The sequence below is a fragment of the Dicentrarchus labrax genome, unplaced genomic scaffold (assembly GCF_905237075.1).
Source record: "Dicentrarchus labrax unplaced genomic scaffold, dlabrax2021, whole genome shotgun sequence".
Classification (NCBI taxonomy): Eukaryota; Metazoa; Chordata; class Actinopteri; family Moronidae; genus Dicentrarchus; species Dicentrarchus labrax.
The window spans coordinates 7,828,640-7,843,224 of record NW_026136705.1 but is presented as its reverse complement, the minus strand read 5'-3'; the positions used below and the strand labels follow the sequence as shown (position 1 = coordinate 7,843,224).

At 40.6% G+C, this 14,585-nt stretch overlaps 1 protein-coding gene across 4 annotated transcripts in view; it reads left to right on the top strand.

Moving 5' to 3' along the window:
* The window catches only part of LOC127364170 (protein turtle homolog B-like), a 141,235-nt gene that overhangs the window by 27,143 nt on the left and 99,507 nt on the right, over window positions 1–14,585 (top strand). For all 4 annotated transcript variants that reach the window (XM_051401441.1, XM_051401442.1, XM_051401440.1 and 1 more), the window contains exon 2: window positions 7,492–7,683. In XM_051401441.1, coding sequence (XP_051257401.1) covers window positions 7,492–7,683 — 192 coding nt within the window. The remainder of the gene's footprint in view (window positions 1–7,491; window positions 7,684–14,585) is intronic.

The following is a 14,585-nucleotide window of genomic DNA, read 5'->3' as shown; positions in this document are numbered from 1 at the left end:
TTTTGGGGGATAACCTCAGGATTAACCCTGGGTTTTCATCCCTACAACGCTTCTTACTGAGACACATTGCCATGGTAACTTATGCTGAACAGCTAACCAGGTCCGGAGCAGGTTATGTTCAAGATTAGAAATTGACTCTATAAAAGCACTGCCTGCTGACCAATCAGTTCTCTTAGAAAATGACATCACCATTCATAGAAGATCCCTGGATGTATTAATTACTGATCAAGTAAATGGTGCACAGATCTTAGGAGGGAAAGAGACGGGCAAAGCCCTTTTTATATAAGAGAGAGATTCTAGTTGGAGGAATCTTATCATCTAACAACAGACTGATTGGAGGATTAGGGTACTTGTTGTACTTATAAGACATGAAAGTAAGTCTACTTAGCACTTTGAATTATGTTATTATATATATCTTTTTTATTTACTACCAAGTTTGTTCAATCCACCAGTCACAGCTGTTAAAAGAAATGCTTTCCCCCCTTTTTAATGTGAGCATATATTTCACTATTCAAATTAAGTTATAAGTTGAATTTGTTTAGGGTAACTTTGGGTTGTTTCATTATAGAGACTGCTCATGTACTGTCCCTGCTTTTTCTGGCTGCAGGTAATGTGGGTGAGTTTTCAGTAAGTGTTTCAACCACTATTTGAGCGCTCTGGCATTAACTGAATTCTCGTTTTGTTGCCTCAGGGAGTCAACTTAGAACAATGTCTGAACCTTTTTTTCAGTGCGTTAAATAAATCAGAGTTTTGAAGACCACTTATTCAGGTAGAAAGCCAACACGCAGCACTGTGCAACTGTCATACACGCCAAAAGAATACATCTAAGCAGCACAGTATTTTAATAGAACACACACATAGTCAGATCTAGTCTAATGATAGGGCAGGGATATTATAAACCTATTCATTTATAAATTTACACAGATTTCTTTTTCCAGTTTTTCCTGTGTTTGGCAGCTGCTGCTGTTTGCTTTTAACGTCTTCATATTATAGTTTGCTCTTCATTAGTAAATTATGCTGCTGTGCTGCGACTTGTCCATGATGAGATGGGATTGATAACCACCGTCCTGTGACCGCTTAGGGAAATTGCGGATGTCATGCTGCATTCACATGGAATCCGGCAAACCGGATGTCATGTTAGTGGATGAGAGCAGGACGGTAAACTAAGGGGAGGCCGGCCAACAATACCAACAATGGTAACTGTTAAAGTTAAAAGACTAACCTTTTGCCGTCCTCTGCGACGGAATTTACAACTGGATGTTCATCGCTCCCTCACAGAGGGAGAAAACACAGGCAATCTGTCACATTTCACACACATTTGGAGGTAAAAACAACCCGTGAGGAAGAATGTCAATCCCATAAAATACACACTCCATGTTGCTAAACATTACAGCTCAGTTCCACAAGCTAGGTCCACTAGCTATTGTTAGTAAAACCGAGAAAAAAACTTTGCGCACAGCCTGTTCTGCATTTTTACTGATTATCTATTGTTAGCAATGGCACAGTAGCTGGAGCCGGGCAGAGAGCCTGGTTCTCTGGTCCTGCTGTGGCTGCTCTGTTCCACCAGTAGAAAGCTGCTCGCTTGTGGCAAAGCAAAACAAAACTGCCAATCAAAGCAGGAGCACTGTGCTGCGTCCATGGCCCTCTAAAAGCATTGGTAGTCCAGCTAATGACAGCAATTGCCACTTTTTGCCATGTTGCCACAGTCATTATGTTTCATAGTAAAACTGTACACTGCCACAGCTCTACTGCCAACAATGCCGTGGCCTCTGTAAGTGTTTGTATGTGCAATTTCATTATACATTGAAAACTTTGAAGTGAAAAGGTGGAAACACTGGAAATTTTAAAAGAAAATTGATATTAAAAAATGTTACAGTACACAAACGTTCTCTTTGATGGGCTTTGCCATCACTGTGTGAATGTGTGTCACTGGGTGAATGTGGTGTAGTTTTGAGTGGTCGGAAGACTAGAAAGGCACGATACAAGTACAGTCCATTTACCATTTACCATTTAACACCTGAAACAAACAGAAATGTCATATTTCCATCCCATTTTCTACATGGTATTTGTTTGTTTGAGGTTTGACGAGCTCTTTCAGCCCTCCTCTTCTGAGATGGTTTAATAGAAGCCGACCGGAGAACTAGTGCCACCACACGTTCATCCAAATGCACTGAAGTCCTAATAATGGCAATAGACAACTTTTAAAGTAAATGTAGATTGCACAGTGTAATGGCTGTAATTATAATCACACTATTGAAGCAATGACATTACTATGTGATGCACCTCATTACAATGGTTTTTACCTGTTCCCAAACTCAATATGAAACGGACAATTTTAACTAAACTCTTTAGTGAAAATTCTTTTCATGTTGCTCCTTTCTTCATTGAGCTAGGCTCTCAGGAAAAATGAACGCGATTGGTTGTTTGTCAGTGGCGCAAACAATAATGCCAGGGTTCCCATGCGTCCTGTAAAATCTGAACATTTAAAGACTTGCTTTCTAGTCACTGAAACACCTGGAAATAATTAGAATGACCAAATATCCAGGATATAATCGGACATAAAATGGAAAAATGTTGTAAAGGCTCCCTTTTCATTTCAGCCACATCAGTCAATCTAGCTGTTCACACCAGACGCGGAGTGGAACGGACTTGCAGTGATCTTTTCGGCATTATAATGAACCTGAGACACTTCATCATTAAAAAAGGAGGAATAAAACTGGAGTTAAAGTTAAAACTAGGCCTATCGGTAAGTCCGGATTTGTCAAGAAAAAGTCCTGGAAAGGTCCAGGAAAATAATTTGTACTTTATAACGGTAGGGAGGCCTGAGTTAGGCCTGGAGATTTAGCATTTTTGCTCACTTGTCACACTGCTGATGTAACTAATACTGCAGGAGAAGTCTGGTGGTGACAAAGAAGCATTTTGCTTTCACAAATGTAACAGTCCTCCTGGCAACAATCACAGATACTCAGCAAACATAAACTCCCTGTCTCTTCCACCTTGCTGACACTGTGTACTGTGTGTGCGTGTGCACCTCAGTGGTTATACCTTGCGATGGTGCCCTCCCCCGGGTCTTTGATTGTAAATGAGCCTAACCCTTATGGGTGGGGGGAGAGGATGAGCAAATCAGCCCTGCTCCTCTCTCTCTCCCCCCATCTTGTGCGCTCCCTCTCTGTCTCATGAGTTATAAACAGTGAAGTCATACCTTCCAATGGGCCTGTTTTTGTGCTATCTGCCATGATGTCACCAGCAGCCAATCAACATGTAGCGCCGCTTGAGGTAGCGTGTGTGTGTGTGTGTGTGTGAGTGAGGGGATGGGGAGGGGGTTCACCACTGGGAAAAGCACACTTGCTCAGTTATTATCTGGTTCTGCCAGCGAGCATGAGAGCACACATGCACACATCAAATCATCAAATCCACAGGCTTCTTCTGATGCACACAGCCTCTTAGTGATGTAATATACTGGGGTGCTAGATACTGTATGCTGTGTGGCAACTACAGGCCTGTGACGGTAATGATGTAGTCCGAGGTATTCCATATTGTGCATTGTATTTTCCAAGGAGATTGCAGTGTTGTGCTGAAATGGTTAATGCGTGCTGTAGGCTTGGGGAAACAGCTCTCCTGGTATTTGTTGATTTACACTTTGAATCTGAGTATGTTTATAGCATTAGTCTGACATTTGCAATCAGGCCTAATTATAAGATAGACATCTTGTGTTTAGTGACTATTAGTTGCTTTACATACTAACCTCAGCTCAAGGTGACTGTGGAGGCCTTTCATTCTTTCCTCCTGCAGCCTTAATACTCGTGGAGAGCTCGAACTGTCGAGTCAAGACGGGAAACACAACGAGCATGTTCTGGTAATTGCAAAATGGAGAAACATCAAGTGTTGGGATTGAAGCTCAGCAGAATGTCATCCTTTGAGTGTTTGTGCTCTTAGCAAGCTGTTTCTTCTGACCTTCTTCTTGCTGTTTGTTAGACACAGCAACGGCGCTGACGGAAGACTGAGATTGCCCAAATTATTACTGTCCCATTCTGCTCTCAGTGATTCTGTGTTCATCTTGTGTTCATCTTCCTCCTGTTGTTCCTCTATGCCACGTGTTACTGTATCACAAAGAAGAAACTGACACTGCTGACGTACAGCAGATTGCGTACAGTGTATGGTTGAATTCACATTTGATATTATTTTGGAAACATTTTATCATTGCATTCATTTATTTCTGTTTGCTGTTACATTATTGGCAGTAACATAGTTTCCCTCAATGGGGTAATGAATCGTTTTAGCCAACTACATTGTGCACATAATATAGTGCAAATTATTATCATAACTAATAAATAACAAATCCACTCATTAATTACAATTGCATACTAAATATAAATATATTTGTTTTTAAATCTAACCCTTTTCCGAGCTGGACCTGAGCCCGACTTATGGCAGCAGTATTGGACCCAAACCCAGCGGGGCGTGTCATGTTCGGGCTGCTCTACTGCCACTGGGCCCAACTAATCTGTTGAAATTGAAATGGAAAAAGTGTCCTCACTTTGTGCTGCAGTAAGAACACACTGTTATGTCATTGTATTTTAGGTTAGTTTTGTTTTTCCTCCATTATTCCTGAAATTACTGTTAGTTTGTCTGCCATCGTCCCCCAGTGTAAATCAACCCTGCCCCATCTTTCTCTGATAACCCCATCAACAGCAAGTGATAGTTTTCAGGTGAAGAAGGTTTGATCAGTCCACTCTCTCGTATTGCTTCTATTTATTTAAAATGCTGATGTTTAGCTGACATATTTAGGAAGACTGACTCTTGTAGCAATGCATGTTAAACAGGCTGATTGAGACAACCAGATCAGCAGGCCGGGTTTGTAGACCCGAGAGGGCACTCCTTGATTCAAAGAGGTTTGAGAACCAGCTTCTGCTGAGGTAGAACAACAGACTTTGGTGGTCCTGTAGAGATGAGGGAATTTCTAACAAAAAAAAGGCTTAATTAGACCTCAATTGTGTTGTTGTGCTGATAATGTTTAGACTTCTGTTGCATACATTGAAAATGTATTTGCACAATGGAGTGAAATTAGTTGGTTCATTATTTTTGTTGTTTTGTTTGAAGTTTCACTTTTCACAGAAACAGCTGGTAGAAACTTCCTTCTGAGGGCTACTTTTATACTTTGAGTACATTTCAGAGCGTGTTCTTTTTCATTTTCACTTGGGTAAATACAAGTAAACACAAGTATCTGTATTCTACTTGAGTAAAGAATGTGTGTACTTTTTCCACCTTTCTTGGTTAGAGAGAAGGTCCCCTAAATCTCTAGACCAGTAGTTCCCAACCTTTTTCCTTAAGGGACCCCTTAAACTGACCACCCCTGAGTATGTGATATATTTTATGAATGTCATATTGCTGCAGGATGTTTGTGTAAAAACAGAGATTTTATCTTATTTCAACTTTAGTTCCAAATCTTCAGACATTTATATAAATTCATGTATTTTTTCATTGAACTTAAGCCTATAACTTAGTCTAAAATGTCAGTGTTAATCCAAATTAACATTAAATTAATACAGTGTTAAATTTGAAAGCATTTGACACCAAACAGGTGGAAGCTGGGGTGGCCAGGCTTCCATGCATTAGTTTATTGCAGATGTAATAGATGAAGTCCTGTTGGTTTGCCTTCCACTGTTAGCTTTCACTAATGAGAGGCAGTGCAGGCAGTAGGCCATCATCTGTGTGCAGAAGAACCTAGCTGCCCGCCTGGCTTCCTTACGGGCCACAGAGGAATGAGCAGTGAGTACATCTGATTAGCCGTTATCGACTGGTAAAATGCTACCACGCCGGGTTTCCGCTCATAAAGCCAAGCTACATAGTAATTAGCCCAGGATCGATGTGGCCGTGCAGCAGCTAGCCCGCAGACACACAGTTTCTCTGGGATTGCTCCATCACTGCACTAACGGAGTGAATTCTCTTTGTAAAAGGTTAAAGGTCCTAGTGTTACTGAACACCAGGTGCATTACTGTCACATTACCTCTTTCTGTCTGTCCACATTCTTCCAGATGAATTCAATGAAAAAGATTCTGTTTAGATAAATCACATTCATGTGCCTGTAAGTGTCGTTAATCTTGCTTTTCCCAACTCACTGGCCTTGGCTCTGTATTGGATTTGTCACCGGAGGTCTTGGCTGCCCTGAGTGATGGAACTTGTAGCTTAGCACATGTTTGTGTTATCACGCACAAACACTCACTTCCTGGGTGAAACTCTATTCCTTTCTAAAGACCCTCCTGCTATATTTCTCTCTAATCTGAACCATCTCTAATGTGCTCTGTGCCATTTCTGTTGAACTAGTGGAATCAGCTTACCAAACACCTATGTTGTTTACTTAAATTGCCTGATGCTTTGATAGCCTAAAGATTAGAGAAGCAGGCTCGTCAATGTAAGAGGAGGAATGAAGTGTCAACTGTCAGGCTGGATGTGAACCAGTGCTTTTCCCCCTTCCCCCTACTAGACTGCTGTAAAGTGCTCCTAAAGGAATAGTTTGACATTTTTTTTTGCTTTCTGCTGAGAGTTAGATGAGAATATACACTCATATCTGTCTGTTAAATGTGAAGCTGGGGCGTCCTGGTAGCTCACCTGGCCCCATGTACCAAGGCTGAGTGAGTTGTTGCTGCCATGGTTCCAAATGCTTTCCTGTCCCTCTTCTACTGTCACTATCGATTAAAGGCAACGTGAAGCTACAGGCATCAACCAGTTAGCTTAGCTTAACATAAAGACTGGAAACAACTAATCTGGCACTGTTCAAAAGCAATGAAGTTCACATTCTAGCACTTTAACTGATATTTGCTTTGTTTAATCTGTACAAAAACACAAAAAAAAGTGTAAAAAAACAATTTGCTGTATTTCTTGACTGGGACCAGTCATTTCCTGGAGTGTCCGCTGGTTGCCTTGTAACTGCTCCAGCCTTTATGCTAAGCTAAGCAGCTACAAATCTTCATTTTGGCTTTCATTATGTGTTGATTCTGGCGGCCCCTGTGGACAAAAGCAGAAGTTCTACTGCCTTGTGTCATTGATTTCAAGGGGAATCTGACCAAATCCGACCCCGTGGCATTAACAGTTACTATATAGAAATAGCCAATCTTCTCGCTGATGGTGTTGTTTGTTTATGTAGGTCATATAGAGGCATCAGTACATTCAGAATGTTTCATAACCAGTTTAAACCTCCCTCTAGTACGTCCAAACAAAGTACTCATTTCCTTACTGGTGTTAATAATTGTTCATAATAGTATTGAGTCAGTTTTTTTTCTTTACAACAGTAAAATCACATTTGTCTGCCTATATAAATCTAATAATAATTCCCACTGTTTGTTTTGTGGATAGAGGATTATTGTACAGGCAGTAATATGAGCACTCAATGTGTGAAGATTAAAATTGAAATGTAATTGTGTGAAATGGGCTTTGAGCCACACGCTGCCTTCGATTGTTGACTGGGCTAACCTGTGTCTGTTGTTACCCCAGGTGCCCACGGAGTGCGAGAGGAGCCCCAGTTTGTGACGGCACGTGCAGGAGAGAACGTCATCCTGGGATGCGACGTGTCCCACCCCCTGAACGGCCAGCCCTATGTGGTGGAGTGGTTCAAGTATGGAATGCCCATTCCCTTTTTCATCAACTTTCGCTTCTACCCTCCTCATGTGGACCCGGAATACGCCGGTAAGCTAGTAAAGCAGTCACACTTAGGCTTTAAGCACATTTTACTGCCCTCTCTGGTTGGAAATATCATGCCTGTTGAGTCTCTGACCACAGCCAGCTTTACTGATGGGTGAAGTTGGATGTGGTCAGAAGGGTGCTCTGTTGCACCTGTAATTACACTCAACAGTGATGTCACGGTGTACTTGCACACCCAGGAGTACACCTCTACATCACTGCAGTAAGGTGAGGAGTCAGTCCATTTTTAGCTGGTATTAGGTTGCATTTTAGTCATCTTCCACTCAAAAATGTGTCTTTCTTATAGTTGCTTCACTGTGATGTTTGAATGATGGCTGTGCAGAGTTTGACTCTAGTTTGGAAGCTCCCCTTCAGTGAAGTAGGACAGCTGTTGAAATGAAAATATTTGCATATTGATAGATTCTGTGTTTTACAGTGAGGGAGAGGTAGTAGATGAAATTTGAAGAACTTTGAACAAAGTGATTTGTGGACAATCAATATCAGAGAGAAATTATTATTCAAAGCAGGCTTTTTTTAATGTCTTAAAGTGTGTCTGGAGAGGATCTTTTAAAATTCTGAACATTTTAATTTTATTTGTATTGTAGCCCCTCACTCAGTATCTCTAGCCTTGTGCATTATGTACATGCATTATCTGAGTATAGTATGTGTCTGCTGGGCTCCATTTTGTGCTACACATCCTTTTCAGGGGTTACTATGCTCCTTACAGGAACTCTCACCTCCTACTTGGCGTCGTTAAGGAATTGTCACGGTTACCAGAACATTTGATGCCAAATAAAGCTATTTACCAATTTGATGCTACAATTTCTCCAACTGCAACTAACTTGCAACTTTTACAAGATTTACAACAATATTATAAGTTTCCCCTATTAGTGATAAGCTAAATGAGAATTATTTTATTCAGTGGAATTAAGCTCAGTTGATGTTCATGCGGCTTGCTTCATTGAATCACATTTTTGCCACTTAAGTGGATGTTTTTTCTTCCACTGTCTGTTTGGGTAAAAAGGTTTAGACAGAGACATTAAACCATCAGCTTTTTGACAGTGCTTTCTTTGATCAGCGGTGTGCTTACCAGTGTAGACTGTAATAAATATGTTTACTAACTAATGTAGACAGCTTTAATGAGATGACACTTCCTTTGGAGGCGGCAGCTCCCACCACCTCAGATTATTTATGTGTTGTGCTCAAGGTGAAGTTTGAAGATTTTCCCCTTGCCTGCTTTTGATTCCCTTCCCTCTGATCATTAAATTTCAGAAATAATCCCCCCTTCTGCTGTGTATTTGATTCACAGAGCTTTTATCATGCGTTCATTCATGTCATAACAAATTAAATGTGAATTTTCCCAGTGTGAGGAGGAGTCAGTGCAAGGAGCATCCACAAACGTTTTGGATGATCTAAATTAGATGAGTTAAACTGCATTTCCCTTCTTAGCGTGCAATAATAATAATAATTCAGTGATCACAAGAGATGATGCGTGTTGACCCGCTTAGGCTTTAAGAAACTGGTAGTGATAGCCATCACACAAATACAGCTTCAGGCAGACATGCAGGTATCCACTTCAAATCCCAATGGCCACTGGAAACTAAAGAAAGCTGGAAAATAAATAAAGAAAACTCCTTACAAATGCTTATGAATTAGCTACTACCACTAAAATGAAATAATAATAATCTATACTTACCTAGCACTGTTAAAAAGTGTTTTTCAATGGGACAGTTCAAAGGAAAATGCGACAAAACTTAGATAAAGGTCCAGGTATGTTTTCATTAGTGTATATTCAACGGAAAATAGGAATCGTTGTGTTTTTGTTACCTTAAAGGGGAACTATTTCTTGTGAAAATTGTGACTTTCCCCGCTCCCCCTAGCGTCCCCAGGCGGAAAACCAACCTTGCAACTTTGGGACTACTGTCCCGTTAAGTTGGAAATAGGAAGTATCATGAGAAGCGAGAACGAGCGAGAAACACTAACTGCTTTGGCAATTCCACGTAAACGCACACGCCCCCCTCAATACTGGTTAACCACGTCGGCTATAAGAACAAGTGACGATGAATGTATTACCCACCTCGGTAGACATTGATCCACACGAAAAAGTTGCCCGGCAACAAATGCACATCAGCAGCGGCAGAAAGGGGGAGGAGGGTGCTGCAAGTGAGTCTTTTTACGACAGTGTTTTGAAATATACGTCCCAGAGCTGTAGGGGGAGCTCGTTGAGAAAACATGCGACGACAAAAGTGAAAACCATCGAAGAAATGGCTAGAGTTGCCAAGTTCCCCTTTAAGAATAAGACGTTTTTCTCTACAGACACTGTGGAAAACCTTCCCTGGAATCTGCCATGTTGGACCACCATGTTTCTAAAGTAGTCCAGAATGGACCAACCAAACACTGGCTGTAGACAAGGCCTTTTGCAGCCAACGTAGTTTCTCCTACAAACTTCACTTTGCTGCTAGATGCCACTAAATCCAACACACCTTTTTAAAACAATAAACTTGAACTGAAGAGCTGTGGTAAATGATGGTGACTTTAAGTGTGATTTTAAAAGAAGATGAGGAGTGTTTTGATCTCCATCTGGACCTATGATTAGTGTAACTATTTTTTATCCCTATTTATGGAAAAGAATTTTGCCACCTTATTGGGCAAAGCGTTTGACAGTGGAGCTGCTATGAAGTGCTGTCTTGCCCATTAGGGCAAGTTCGGGTTTGTGATTAATGGACAACCCGCTCTACATCTCGAGCCCTAGCCAAATTAAAGATTTGAGCGGTGATATACAGTACAGGCTGCGGCCACTAAATATCAATTGAATACATTTGATTTGACGGGTTTTTAGGGACAATGCGCAGCACCTCTGCTTGGTCTCTGTGCTGGTTTAAAACTTCTCTAGCTGTAACAGGCTTTATTTTTCAGACACATCACTGGTTTAAGCCTTTAGCGAGGCAACGATTCATCTTTGTTTTAAAGTGAAGCAGTGAAATATCTAAAGTTCTATAGCATGACCAACGTCTGCTGTGCTTCATTGTGGCCATGGTATTACATCATGGAATAAAGTCACAGGTCAAGGTCAAAGCTGCTGAGATACATAGAGGCTTACATTGTGCCCTCTTTAGATTGTCAGGGGTTAATGAGTCGAGCCAACCACAAGGCCACTGTTTCCTAGACACCAGTCTACTCTTGGTCTCAAACAAGCCGTTGTCTTATTTTGTTTCAGAGCGGAAGAGGGAGAAAAACATCTGTGAGAGCAGACGAGGCAGACTAAATATAAAACATTTCCATGAGAAAGTGTTGGGAGGAAGCGATGGATAGAAATTGATAGCTGGGCAAGAAGCAAGCAAAATTGAAGATGAAACTGGAAATGGAGGGACAGACAAAAAATAAAGAAAGAAGTGGTCCCAGATTACATTGTTGAATGTCTCCTATCATCATGGAAGATCTCCAAGCTGGTCCAGAAGAATGTTGACATTTTAAAATGACTTGCCCCAGCAGTCCTGAGGCTAATAAATGTGCTTTGCCCTTCTTCTGTTATGCAGAATTTAGCAGCTCTAACTTGTCAAATCTAGCCTTGCTGAAAACGTATATTTTATACTTATATAAAACACATTCCTTTAAAGCAAATGGAATCAATGGACATTTTTTCGGTGGGGTTCATACTTGACGGACAATGAAGTATGTATAAGAATCTGTGCAAGCTACAGTATAGTAGCATCACCATTGAACTCTCTGGCAGTCACCCCACAGCACCAGAGGCAACCTCATGCATAGCCTCTTATGTTATCACAGTTAACGCCAGTCATGAGGAGCAGAGCTCTGAGACAGACTGTCATGCGTTGACTGCAGGACTTTGACAGAAGAGACAAGAAGTAGAGCTAGACTGATCAAATAAAACAAGACTGGAGGAACAGCTGGACTTCTGTCATAATTACTGCAATGGCCAAAAGTCCTGCTGACTGCTGCCTTTGCTGCCTGAGAGATACTCTTCTTTCCTCTTTCAACATTACTATATGGACACATACTGTATATTCCAACAGGGATTTAGATGAGAATTTAATCACTTTATGAATTCTGCATCCTCTCAAACCCATCAGTAGATTTTTTAAAATGTTATTCTCTAATACATCTACGTCTAATACTTTAAGATACTTTTTCGCTTACATTCTTCACAGCATTCTCATTCTCAGATGCAAGTGGTGTTCAGTTAGTTGCAATCTGCAACTTCACCACTAGATGCCACTAAATCCTTTACACTGGACCTTTAAAGCCTGATTATAATTATGTTTTATATATATATATATATATATATATATATTGATCTACATGGCGAGACGTGGTAAAACAACAGTACTCTCCATGCCTTGCTATTCATACAAATATTGCCAAGGTTTGTTGAATGGCACCAGTCTTGGATAACAATGCTAATGCCACATAACATAATCCCTTTATCAAATAACATGACTGTGTTCACTTTACTTGGTTCATCGATGGCATTTTGATCAATGACATGATTGAATACCACCTCTAACCTCTTATTTATGCATAAATAATATTTTATTAATAATGCACATGTACCAGTTGGCTAGCAAATGCTTATTTTACCAAGCGCCTGTAGGGAATACAAATATTTGAAGAATTTAGTTGTAGGTTTGTATTTTGTTCATGGATTGGAGCCAGAATGTTGATGGCATTGGCCAAGTGTGTCATACATTCTGTTAGGAGCATTGCATGCAACAAGGCCTGATGACAGTGTGAGGGACATCCTTGTGTTGTTCAAAGCAAAATCTGTAGTCAAAAATGTAACCTGATACACAGGTCAGCTGCAACATCACGATTCAATAGTTTTGAGACCTGATTGAGTTGCGGGCGTTGTGAGACTGGAATCATCACCTATAGATGTCTCTGCATACTCTTTAAATGAATCACTTCCTGTTCTCGAGAGTCTCATGTTCTCTCACACATATCTTGTCATGTTGGTTTGAATAGGTGCACATTCCTCACACAAAGAAAAAACAGGATGCTGTTTGAAGTGATTAATTACTGTTGCGGGGTTTTGACTTTCATGAAGTTTGCCCACAAAGGGCTTTGTGTGTGATAATTACATAATTGCTACTGAAAGCAGTTAATGAAGAATAAATAGAAAAAACAAGGCCGGAGAGAATGTGGAGTGTTCTTTCAAATGCCACCAAAGCCCTTTAGTGACTCCTCACCTCAGTCAATTGTAGCTCTCACTTAACGGTCAAAATTACATAAATGTTCTGTGTGTCAGTTTTGTGCTAGTAGAATGTTTGAATAAAGCTATTGCAATAGTAAATGGTGTAGCCGCTCCAGAGATTTCTGCATCCTAAAACACAATTCACGTGTTTTAGCTGTTGTGGAACGATGTTAGAGCCCTCCCTTTTATGAGTAAAGGGAAGGTGGTGAAAAAGTTGGGTTCAAGCCCTGTACTATAACTTTCCTAATAGAATAGAATAGAATTATACATGACTTTTCTTTGTTTATATACTGGCATTATATATCGGCCATCGGCATTACTACTCTATCAGCATCGGCCATGTAAAAACCCTTTTTGCTGTGTACGGTGCATATCACTGCAATAACTAAAACTAGAAAAATGTACTGATGATGGCAGCAATAACTATTTGTATCATGCAGTGCACCATTAGTTTTTCTATATATAATATTATATTTTTAGATTAATAATACAACACAAGTTATACAGAAACTCTGACAGGGCAGGATATAACACATTAAAGCCCCTGCTGAAGACTCTTCCGCCTTGGTGATTACCTCTCACCGCCTGGTTTCAAGATAAGAATATAAAAAAAAACACCTCCATATGAACAAGGAGGAAGGAGCGCAACATAAATGTAAGAAGAAAATAAACCAATAATAATACCCTGATCCCCAAACCAACAACTAACACAGAGTTAACAATCAAGTGAAGTGATTTATTTACAAACACGTGGAAAAAGTGCAACAAAAACCAACAACAAACTTCGGGGTGAACCAAGGCCAAAACAACTAACAAAACAGATCTAACTTTTTCAAACAAAATTCTGACTAATCCGTATTTAACATAAAACAAAAGACATTTACGCAAATAGCAGTTCACCCCTACAACACCCACTATATACAACCATACGAAAGAACAATATAATACTAACTCCACAATTCGCCAACCACAAAGCTATTACAAAACACACTCTTAACGGCCAAGGACAGAAGGAGGCTGCTGCTAAGTATTCTGTCCAAGAATTCTGTGCGGACAGACGTTTTAAACCCGGCGGATGCTGCGTCTGTCCCCGGGAGAACCAACCAGCAGTCGACACTCCACCAGCCGAGCCCACGTCATTGACCGGTCAGAGGGGACCTACGGGTTGCCTTCAGAGATCTTTCGCAAGACAGGCGGCACACTCCTGATGAAAAACAGGGACAAAAATGCAAAACACACCACAGATGAAACAATGCAGCAATAATAATACAACAATACGGCCAGGGCTGGAACGTGAGCTGGGATTAGACCATCGTGAGACAGGTTAGTTTTACCTTACTGATGATGTGTTGTTGCAATAGTAATCCTGCTCAGTGCGAGAGGTCCTGGGTTCAATTCCCGGATGAGCCCCCCAATTTATGTTACGCCCCTGTCTAGGGGGAATGTAAGAAGAAAATAAACCAATAATAATACCATCAATCAAGTGAAGTGATTTATTTACAAACACGTGGGAAAAGTACAACAAAAACCAACAACATACTTCAGGGTGAAACCAAGGGCAAAACAACAAACAAAACTGATGTAACTTTTTCAAACAAAATTTGAGCCCCTGCTAAAGACTCTTGCACCTCTGTGATTACCTCTCACCGCCTGGTTTCAAGATAAGAATATACAAAAAAATATAATCATGGCCTTT